The sequence below is a fragment of the Microplitis demolitor genome, chromosome 3 (genome assembly GCF_026212275.2).
Source record: "Microplitis demolitor isolate Queensland-Clemson2020A chromosome 3, iyMicDemo2.1a, whole genome shotgun sequence".
Taxonomy (NCBI): Eukaryota; Metazoa; Arthropoda; class Insecta; order Hymenoptera; family Braconidae; genus Microplitis; species Microplitis demolitor.
This window is the reverse complement of record NC_068547.1, coordinates 22,579,868-22,591,882: the sequence shown is the minus strand read 5'-3', so window position 1 is coordinate 22,591,882 and position 12,015 is coordinate 22,579,868. Positions and strand designations below refer to the sequence as shown.

General features: G+C 38.0%; 1 protein-coding gene across 1 annotated transcript in view; it reads left to right on the top strand.

Moving 5' to 3' along the window:
• Nucleotides 1-10,421, top strand: part of LOC103575228 (methylcytosine dioxygenase TET) — a 67,214-nt gene extending 56,793 nt beyond the window's left edge. The window contains exons 5-12 of the mRNA XM_008554933.3: nucleotides 606-843; nucleotides 975-1,213; nucleotides 1,453-4,207; nucleotides 4,541-4,716; nucleotides 4,886-5,239; nucleotides 5,328-5,555; nucleotides 5,651-5,805; nucleotides 5,893-10,421. Of these exons, the coding sequence (XP_008553155.2) occupies nucleotides 606-843; nucleotides 975-1,213; nucleotides 1,453-4,207; nucleotides 4,541-4,716; nucleotides 4,886-5,239; nucleotides 5,328-5,555; nucleotides 5,651-5,805; nucleotides 5,893-8,707 (6,960 nt within the window). The 3' untranslated portion in view covers nucleotides 8,708-10,421. The remainder of the gene's footprint in view (nucleotides 1-605; nucleotides 844-974; nucleotides 1,214-1,452; nucleotides 4,208-4,540; nucleotides 4,717-4,885; nucleotides 5,240-5,327; nucleotides 5,556-5,650; nucleotides 5,806-5,892) is intronic.
• The last annotated feature ends 1,594 nt before the right edge of the window (nucleotides 10,422-12,015 follow it).

Sequence of the window (12,015 nt, the reverse complement as noted above, 5' to 3'; positions counted from 1 at the left end):
ATTTAATAAAATAAGCGTGGAAAGCTTTGAACAAAAGTTGAAAGACAGAGAGGCAGTTTGTTGGTTGAATAGGGCGTGAGTATTGTCGCGTTCAGCGGCGATCCTTTACTGCCGCTATAAATTCAAGCTTCTCTCTTGCACCGGGAAAAAAATGAAATTGAAAGAGAATAAAAATAAATGAGAAAAAAAAAAACAACGTCGAGAGACGCGCGAGATATCAAAGCTTAGAAAAAGTTTTTAACGGGATAAAGTCGAGTATATTCACTTTTTGTTTTTGTTTTACTGTTTCTCATTTTTATTTTATTTAAACTTATTTTTTGTCCGCTTAAGAAAGCGAAAGTGGAAAGCACTCGTGAGTAGAATGGCTTTTGTGCTTTACGGGCTCGAAAGATAGAGAATAAAATATTCATCGAGAGCAAAAACGTTGTATAACTTGTTGAAAAAAACTTCAAAGCTCTCGGCTTATGCAGCTTAAGAAAAATACATAAATATGGTAATTTCACGCCACATATAACAAGTATTTCCTGATACATTATTTAAGTATAGTCAATAGAAAATATTTAACATAAAATAATAACAACCATTTTTTATTTTTTATTTTACAGTCACCTGGAGTGATGCCGTTTTACGGTGACAGTAGTGCTGGATTCCGACCAACTGCTGGTTTTAGTAATACCGTATGGCACCAGGGTGTTACACCCGTGGGTGCAGTCACCGTGGAAGCAACAACCGCGACATGGCCACCACAACAATTTATTCAACAGATACCTGCGCCAAATCAACTCGATGAATTGAGGTATCATACACAGTACAGTGCCGCGACGCCATACCATCCTCAACCAGGTAATAAAACCATTTTTTTTTCTCTCTACTTCTAACGTTTTATAAACATTTTTTGTTGATAGAAAATATTAGCAAAAATAAACAAAGTAAAGTAAAAATAACCAATCAGTTATTCAAAATAAATATTCCAGTGGCATATCAGCAACAAGCATTCATCGCGACAGATCAATCAGCATTTCAGCGTGCGGGTAGCGCAGGACAATACGGAATCCCCGGACAGCCGTCCCCACTGGCACCGGTAGCGCCCCAAACAGGAGCCGCGCCGCCTCAGCGTTCGCTTAATGGTCAATTCATGGACCCCGCGGCGACACCGGGACAGCCGATAGGCTTCGAGACCCGTCAAGAATACGTCAACGGGTATCAGCAGCAGGTGAGCTATCATCAGTAGCTATCAGACACCGTTAACATCGTTTACACGCGCACGCCTTTATTCCCTCTTCCTTTCATCCGCCTGTCGATATCAAATTTCCAATAACAGCTCCAACAATAACAGTAGTAACAATAACAATAACAGTTTAAATTCAAACCGTCGAATAACGAAACTAAACGCGGCAATACTGAATACGCATGATGGATTTTAAGTTACAGATCGAATGATCCTCTTTTCAGGATGTGACAATGGCTCCGCCGCCCTCGACGACGCCAACAAGTCGCAGTAGTTCTGTACACATGGACTCACAACAACAACAACAACAACAGCAACAGAAACAACAACAGCAACAACAACAGCAGCAACAACAGCAACAACAACCGCCACAACAGCAGCCACAGCCGCCAACAGACACACAAGTTAAGGGGTTTGCAACTATAGCCCCGACAAATGTGTCGGGAAACGAGATGCCTGGGTATCCACTTCAACCGGACCCACAGAGTTCACACAACTCTAACGGATATCCAGGCTACGTGGAAATGGGTCAATCTACTCAGCAACAACCCCAACAACCCCAACAACCTCAACAACCTCAACAACAAGCACAGCAACCTCAGCAACAGAATCAGTGGCAGCATCTTCAAAATGTCCCCAGACAGCCTGCGGTTTCGGATGCAAGCCAAGCGCACTTGTGGTCAGACACTAGCTCCAATGCCAAGATGAACAACGTCAATGACTTAACTTGGTCAGACAGCCGCATTCAGCAGCAGCACATCAAGAATGAGCCGAATGTTATTCAGAACCAAGACATGTCACGACCCGCGAGTCACATGAGTTGGGACAGTGCTCGCGAGCATCCGCAGACTCCGCAATCTTGGAGCGAGGCGGATAATCAGCAGCAAAACTGGCCCCAACAGAGTCAGAAGAACCCGAGACTGACGCCTTCGCAACACCAACCGCAGCAGTGGCCCCAACACTCGCCTAAAATGGTCGATCTTCCGAGTCCCGCGCAGCAGAATCCCCGCATGACTCCGGTTTCAAACCAAACTTGGCAAGCTAGTCCTGAGCTTCAGAATCAGAACGGGCATCCCAATCCCCGACTGACTCCGCAACATCAGCAGCAGCAACAGCAGTCCCAGCAACAGCAACAGCAACAGTGGCAGCAGCAGCAGACCAAAATAGAAACGAATCCGCGATTGACACCGTCTAATCAAATGTCCTGGCCGGACACGCCTACTAGTCAGCCGAATTGGTCTCCGAGCAGCATGAAAAGCGACGGTAGTCAGCAGCAGCCTCAACAAACTTGGGCAGACTCTCAGCCCAGCCCGAGACGGACTCCGAGCCATCAGCCAGCCTGGCCTCAGAACCCAAATTCCAACCCCAATACTCATTCTAACCCCAACCCGAACTCCAATCCCAACCCTCAAGATAAAATTGATAGCCAAATAACAAACTGGTCGCCGAATTCAGGGTCTTCTGAAAATCCCTCCTGGGCTCAGCAAACTAGCAAGCAGGACATTCAGAATTCCGGGGAGCGGATTCTCTGGAGCAACGACAAGTCCAATGGCTTCAATAACGACAATCAGGACCAATCTAACCGGTCGAACTTAAACAGTCGCCTGAAATCGATGATTCTGAATAAACAGCAGCAGCAGCAGCAGCAGATGCAGCATCAAATGCATCCCATGGGGAATCCCAATGGCTCCAGCGATTACTCCACCGACGACAGGATCCGAGAGTCTCACGAAAACTCAAATAACGACAACAAGCCCCACGATAAAAGGTCCACTTCAGAGTATGTCCAACAATCTAATATGATTTCCATGCCCCAGAGTAACGACTCCATTACCGGTAATTTTTTATTGCATAGCCACCACCACCGGGCCGATAGTTTGCCCGGCGGTGGTGGCTTATGGGAGTGGACTGGAGGAGGAATTCATCACAACAATAATATTAATAATAATAATAATAATTTAAATAATGTTAATGATAATAATACTAATAATAATAATATTAATAATAATAATACTAATATTAATAATAATAATAGTGTTAACCCGGAAATATTACCAGAAACCGGGATAACAGCTATACAAAATTTTATCAAGTACAATGAGAAGAAAATTCAGGATAAGACGGCTAGTGTATGGGACAGTACGATCGGTGTCGATAAAAATAGTGATAATAAATTATTCCATCAAAGTCTTGGTATTTTAAACGACAGTAATGATAAGAAACCCGAAGAGACTGGTGTCTGTATGAACGACGGTAAGAGTAACGATTACTATGCTAGAGAGGTAGAGAAAAATTTGCTAGAGCGTCGTAACGACGGACTTGTTACTGTAGCTAGCGAGGATAACAATCAGTCGAAAACGATAAGCAACGTAATTTATAATCCAAGTCAGATAAAGCAGGAAGTAGTAGATTACAATTGTCCGAGTGATAATAATACGAATGAGGATCGCGGTGAAGGAGAAGGAAGTCTTCCGATTATTATAAAAACAGAGCCCGGCGAGGAGATGATTGACAAGAACGAGTACAAATTTCGTGGGGACGGAGGTCCGGTTAAGATAGTAACAGGTGGCGGGTCCTGGTGCTGCAGGAGAGGCGGAACCGATCAGCCGAGCGAGGAACATTTGCGCGATGGCTGCTGCCAGGGTTTGCAGACCAAGGACGAGATAATAGAGGACTCGGAGGAAAAGCAGGATGACCTTAAAATGGAAGAGAGCAAGAGCGATCCAGCATCAACAACTGGAACTACAACAACTACTGGAACTACAACTGAAGCTGTTAATCCAACTGCAATTACAACTGCAACAGCAACTGCAATCACAACTACTACAGCTACAGCTACAACTGGCACGACCGTAACTGAGACAGCCAGTGTGGGAACTTGCACTAGCGGAGGTGGTAAACCGGCGCAAGATGTCGACAAGAGCAAGAACAATATGCGGAGCGAAGTACCCGACTGCGACTGCTTTCCGCCAGATAAATGTGAGTTGTCATTGTGTATTACGCATCACACTAACATAGAGAGAACACACTAACCAGTATATAAATCACCGCGTACACTATAAATAAATATAAATATATATATGTGCGATACATTTTTTAAAAGCTTCAATAAAATTTTTATCCAAAGTATACATAGTAAATAAAAAATATAAATTTATTGGGATTAAATTGGTGGCAAAGGGGTTGGATTAATCGGCTATTGTATTATTGATAATGATAAATTGTAATAAAGTAAATCCAACCCGAATTATTGATAAGAAGGGGTGAGAGTAGTGGTCGATGTATGTAAATAAAATCAAGTTCAACCACAAGGTCCGCCGGAGCCTGGATCGTACTACACGCATCTGGGGGCCGCAGCCAGTCTTCCAGATCTAAGAAACGATCTTGAAAGGAGGACCGGGTTGAAGGGCAGCGCGATACGATTTGAGAAGGTAGTTTACACGGGAAAGGAGGGAAAAACAACTCAGGGATGTCCGATGGCTAAATGGGTAAGCTATCTTTTTTTATTTACTCATTATTATTATTAATTAATTAATTAATTAATTAATTAACTGACTAATTGATTGACAAAAATCATCAACTGTTGGATGATGAAGCAAGTGATTGATTGATAACTTTCGTTGATAAAAATGGAGATTAACAATAAGTATTCCACAGATTCTTCGACGGTCGGGAGTGGAGGAGAAAATATTGTCGATCGTGAAGCACCGGCAGGGGCACAAGTGCGCTACCGCGTGGATTGTAGTCGTGATGGTGGCGTGGGAGGGTGTGCCGACCCACGAGGCTGATCGCATTTACTCGCTACTCACTCACAAACTAAATCGATTCGGTCTTCCAACGACACGTAGATGCGGGACGAACGAACCGCGAACTTGTGCCTGTCAAGGTCTCGATCCGGACACCTGTGGTGCGAGCTATTCATTCGGGTGCTCCTGGTCTATGTACTACAACGGATGTAAATACGCTCGTAGTAAAACCGTTCGCAAGTTTCGCTTATCCGTAAAGACTGAGGTGAGTTGAATATTCTGGGACAGACAACAGTTGATTAATAATTATATTTGTATTGTTACTTATTGATTTATGAAATTTTGGTTGCCAGGAACAAGAAGTCGAAGAGAGAATGCATGTACTGGCGACTCTTTTATCGCCGTTGTACTTGAGCTTAGCACCGGAAGCGTTTAATAACCAGACGCAGTTTGAACGCGAAGCCAGCGAGTGTCGCTTAGGATTCAAACCTGGCAGACCTTTTTCGGGAGTTACTGCTTGCATTGACTTTTGCGCTCACTCTCATCGGGATCTTCATGATATGAATAACGGTTGCACTGTCGTAAGTATTTTTGTTGTTTAACAATCGAGTGATTAAAGTAAAGTAAAAAAAAAAATTCAATAGATAAATTAATTGATTGATTGGTTGATTAACAGGTGGTTAGTTTGACGAAACATCGGAATCTTTCGAAACCGGATGATGAACAATTGCACGTTCTACCTCTGTACGTCATGGATGAAACAGATGAATTCGGATCGAAGGACGGACAGCAGGAAAAAATAAAATCTGGTGCTATTGAAAGACTTTCCAAGTAAATATCCATTTTTTTAAGTTCTCATTAAATTAATTATTGATTTGGTTATGAAGTAAATAATAATTATAATTATTATTATTATAGATATCCGTGTGAAGTACGAGTACGGTCAGTACCTTTGCAACCGTGTAGGCGTCACGGAAAAAAGCGCAAGGAAGACGAAACAGATCCTGCGAGTACCAAAAAAGAAACAGCTAAAGAAAAAGCGGTTGAACGGCCGGCTTATCAAGACCCCGCGCGAACTATAAGAGATCCGCAGCAGTTGTCACTGGAAATGAGTCCGATGTTTGATGGCATGGACGCGCAGCTCCAGAGCTCGCAGGTGTCGTCGACGGTTCTCGACAGCCCGGTGTCTATGTACCAGGGCTGGGGCTATCAAGGCGATCAACAGTGGGCGCGGAACAATTGGCTAGAGCAGCGAAAAAACAACTGGTTGAATCCTTGGAGCGAGTACTCATTCAGTGGAATGGAACGCGATAGTAAAGTAGATCCGGACAGCACCAGTTTAGATGAAACTCGGCCACGGAGTACGTATTCGCAAGAAGATCACCGCCCACGTTCTTGTAATCTGCCCAATTCAACACCAGACTCTCCGATCAATCGCGGCTACAATCACTCCCCTCGTCATCTGATGTCACCGAGAAATTCTTTGCCGCCTACTCCTGGAGAAGCCAGTTACGCAAGTCACACATTGTCACCTCGTGCATTGTCTACTCCACATGATCCTAAAATGATGTCACCGCGCAGTTCTGGATATCCAGCGCCAGGAACCCCGCATACCGTTGATTCAAATTACAGTTTACCTTCTCCGTCTTACAACAAAAATTATCCCGGGTTTAATGATAATAATAATAGACAGCCAAGTGTATCACCACGTGGGTACTCGACTCCCCATCCTCAACAACATGATCAACGTGCCTCACCGCGAGGTCAACATACTCCTGGTCCAGATGTTCATAATCAAGCGATTCAACGTTTGTCATCACCTCGCAATGATGTCCATTATTCTAATAATAATATTAATATCAATAATAATAATAACAATAATACTAATAGTAATAATAATAATAATAATAATAATAATAATAATAATAATAATAATAGTAATAATAATAGTAATAATAACACGAGCTACATGAAAATACAGCAAAGACCGACATCACCGAGATCACGTAACCAAGAATATTACACCCGATTAAATCAACCAGTAAACCAACCACAAAATTCGAGCTACAGAAACGATTACCACGAATTAAATCCCGTTAGAACAATGCATCAGTCGCAAATGTATTCATACCCACAACATCAGTACGAAAATTATAATTACATGGAACAGAAGAAAGAACAATTGCCTGCAGCGAATAATTGGAATTCGGTCGATAAAGCAGCTTCCGCGTGGCCCGAGCGAGTTCCACAGTCGGAGCACGCGAAAAATCCGTGCATCGAGATGGCCGACCCATCGCCATTTCGTGTTCCAAAGGGCCGCCCACCGTCCAGGACAACACCAAACCAGAACCAGAACCAGAATCAGAATCAGAATCAGAATCAAAACCAGAATCAGAATCAGAACCCGTCCGAGATTAATTATCAGAATACGTTTACTCGCACTTTTCTTAAGCCCCAGGAGCCAATTAAATCCGACAATTATCACCATGATCCATCGACATTGCCATCAAATGCTCAAAGACCACCATCTTACGGTCCTACTCCTGTTAGTAAAGAAGGCTATGAACGACCTGTTGCTAATACAATGTGGGCAGAAGAAATGAAGGCTCAAGAACTACATGCGATGTCTAATTTGGGCCATTCGTTTCCGCAGTATCCTGGGTATCCAAGTTACACGGGCTTTGAAAAAAGTTATGCTAATACCTGGGACGGTTATAATTATCAATATCCAGCACATCCGACACATCCGCCACATTCGTCGCATTCACCACATCCAGGGCATCCATCACATCCAGGACATTCATCACATCCAGGACATTCATCACATCCAACGCATCCACAACATCCAGTGCAACCACAGCATCCAGTACATCCGCAGCATCTACAGCATCCGGTGCATCCGCCACACGTGACGCATCCGCCACACGTGACGCATCCGCCACATCCAACGCATCCAATTCATCAAACACCAGATTATCAAACGCAAATGTATCAGCAAAAACGAGAACCTTATTCTCCGCAGTATCCTTATCAGAACGTAACACCGCCCTACCAAGGATTAAATTCTGGTTGGAACAGATGGGAAACTCCTCGCTGGGATATTTATCCACCGCCATCATACTTTCCTGTATTACCTGAGCCTCCTCCAAAATCTGAACCTCTCGGAGAGGTCGCTGACTACTCAGACAACGAGGAATGCTTCAAAGACGCCCAGCTAGGTGGCGTTGGAATAGCTCTGGGCCACGGCAGCGTTTTATTTGAGTGCGCGAAACACGAATTGCACTCAACGACTGCACTGAAAAAACCCAACAGAGTGAACCCGACTCGCATCAGCCTAGTCTTCTATCAGCACCGAAACTTAAACAGGCCCAAGCACGGCTGGAGCGAGTGGGAAGAGAAGATGAGGTTAAGAAAACTAGGAGTGACGACCACTACCACGAGCTCCTCAATGTCCAACAGCATTAACGAAACCATAAATGCGGTAGCTGCCGCCGACGGACCAATCAGCGAAATTTCCACTCCAACTCCAGCTCCAGTAACTGATCCCGGAGTCACTGAATCGCCTTCGGAAGCTGGCATTGAAACAGAAAAACTGCTTCCACACATAAACGTACCTAATTCTCAGTTCATGATGCGCTCGCCGACTTACACCACCATGACCTGGACTACTCTCTTCCCCATGCATCCCTGCATGATCACCGGACCCTACCAGGAAGGCGGCGCCATTGGATGAGCCTCCACTTCGAGCCTCAACGACTGCAAATCTCTCAGCACAAATGCGTAATCCCGAAAGATTATAAAAAAAAACCAAAAAAGGTTTCATTCCACTGCCATATTTTTTATTCTACTCAAATTTCGCGGGCTTTCCTTACAATAATAATTTTTTGAATAAACTATCATTAAAACTGTATGAAGCAGCTCAAATATTATCTCAATTAACTTTCAATAAAATATATACATACATTTTTTTTACCAACACACTTTGCAATCTCTTTGATAATAAATTTTAAAAATTTCAATTGCACTTTTCATCAGAGCATAAAATTTATCTATTTATTTATTTATCATGACTTTTATTGACAATAACAACCCTTTGGTCATTTTAATAATCAAGTAAGCAATAAATTTAAAAAAAAAACTTTTGGCGGGCTTTTCAAAATATTTAATTTATAATCTAGAATAAAAAAATACCAAAGTAATAATTGAATATTCTGATATCGATTTATCGGATGCTGTAAGCGACTAATCGAATATTTCATTGAAAGTTAATAAATTTATGACCAAATAAAAAACTAATTGCTAAGAATAAAAAAAATGGCCACGACTGCATGAAAAAGACTTTGATGGAATTTAAAAGCACAGAGTAAAATTAATAATTATTATTAATTAATAATAATAAATAATTATAATAATAATGATAATAATAATAAATAAAATGACTGTACAATAAAATGTGTAAAACTGTATCTTATTGACTAGTCGGTACAGTAAAGAACAAGTTCACGGATACATATCTCATTGTTTATCTACCGCGAATAATTTTGAAGGTTCAATAATTATAATAATAATAATAATAATAATAATAATAATAATAATAATAATAATAATAATAATAATAATAATAATAATATTAATAATAATAATAGGAGTGTGTACAAATGCACACTAATGGTGTACAGCGTATGCCCTTCCTCATAATTATAATCAATAATTAATATATAACAATTAGTAATAATAATAATTGATAAATAATCTATTGGCTATATTATGATCTATTTAACGTGTTGGCGTAATTGAAGAGTTGATAAAAAAATAAAACAAAAAAAAATTGTAGCAACAAAAAAAAATGTTGTTGATTAGTTGTTACGGTAACTGCACAATTGATGACGCACTTTTGATTATTTAAAGGAAAACTGAAGAAATAAATCAGTAAAATCATTATAATTAATAATTATAACAAATAGTTTAATAATAATAATAATAATAATAATAATAATAATAATAATGATAATAATGATAATAATGATAATGGTAATGATATAAATTATAATAAATAATAAATAAATCATGAACACGAAGAAATAATGAAATGATCTCAACGTTTAAAATTATAAAATAATTTCTTATTATTTAAAACAAATCTTTGTACATTTTTTCGCTTCTTTAATATTTATTTAACGCACTTTGCACTTGCCACCGTACTGAATCTATATTAATTAATTAATTAATTTTTGTTTTTAACTAACCACTCGCGTCAGGCGACTGAGTACAAATTTTATTATTTCTTTTCTAACCGATCGTTATTAAATATTGGCATTTATTTGTAAATTTTTTTAATTATTATTATTATAATTATAATTATAATTTATTTTGAAAACCAGGTATCAGATGAATTTAAGAAAATTTGAATTTTTTTGTAAATACTTTCATCGTTTTATTTTTCTATATTTTCTTTCTCTCTCTCTTCATATAAATATATATTTATAGTATATACATTTTTAATAATAAAAATATTAATTTGTCACATTGGTGTTTAAGGATCGATATATATTTATTTATTGAAACAATGCGATCCTTTATTTTAAAAAAAAATTTAGATTAATCTTATATTCAAATGATTTTATTGATAGAAATAATTAATCAATTAATTTAATGGAAATTCAATTAAAAAAAAAAAAAAACACAAATGTGGCAAATCCGCCATTTTTTTCTCCTCGGAGTATTAATTAGTAAGAATAATTAATATATTCATTAATGTTATTATTAATAATAATTAATCAATTATAAATGTAATCTAATTTAATTATTTATTAATTAAGTTTTGGATAAGTTTTATGTGTACCACAATTTATTATTATTATAACTATGATTATGATCATTATGATAATTATTATTTAAAGTCGCTGAAGAACGTCGATACTTTTCATTAACTGATTAAGTGATTAATTGTATAAGATTGTTCTCAAGTAGAAGGCATTAAGTATCGATTGACGTTCGAACCTATTCCAAAATTATCTTTATTTAATTAACTCTCTGTAAGCTAGCAACTATTTTATGTTTATTAGTAATTTTTCTTTATATTTAATTGTGAATTGTGTAAGAATGAACAAAGATCCTAGTTAAATACTCGAAACAATTGTTTTATTTTTTTTTTTTTGTATGAAATTTTTTTTTTACTGTGAAATATTTAATAAACGAAATAAAAAATGTCTAAGAATGGATTTGTAACGTATCATTTTTTTAGGGCTAGAAAGGGGGTAAAATGGGCCGTCGGAATTATAAAATAAATATTTTTATTGTTGACAAACAAAAATTATAGATCAATATGATCTAGTTACAAAAAAGGGCAAAATGGCCCATTAACGTCTACTTAAATAAACAGTGACCCAAATCACCTCACAGTTTTGTAGAAGTGTGCGAATAAAAAGAAATATTCGAATTATTTGTAAACTTTCTAAACATTCGAAAAATTCATATTAGTTTCGAAATTTCGAAATATTCATAAAATTTTAAATTATTTGTTAATTATTGCAATAAATATCCTGTAATTTATCAAAAGTACGACCCATATTTCTGAACTTTACTCGAATAAAGCGAAAATTTACGATTAATTCAAGAGCTTACGAATATTTAAAATTTTTCGAATGCTTCAAAATTTTCGGATGATTCAAAAATTTACAAAAAATTAAAAATATGTAATTTGAATATTAATTTTCGACTCAACTCGATTCGAATACTATTCACACACCCATAATTTAGCCTTCTCACAAAATATGAATTAAAATTAAATCACTTGATTGTGACCCATTTTACAGACGGTCCATTTTTCCCAGATCCTTAAACTGTAAATCCTTAATTCCTTTAAAAAAAATGTCTATGTAATTTTAATTAAAATAATAATTAATAATTAATAACTTATTATAATTATTTGTTTGATTGTATTTTAATAAAACGAAAATAAAAAATGATAAATAAATGCAGGAATTAAACGAACACTAGACTTAATAAAACCAAATGTATAAACAAATACTTCCATTACTG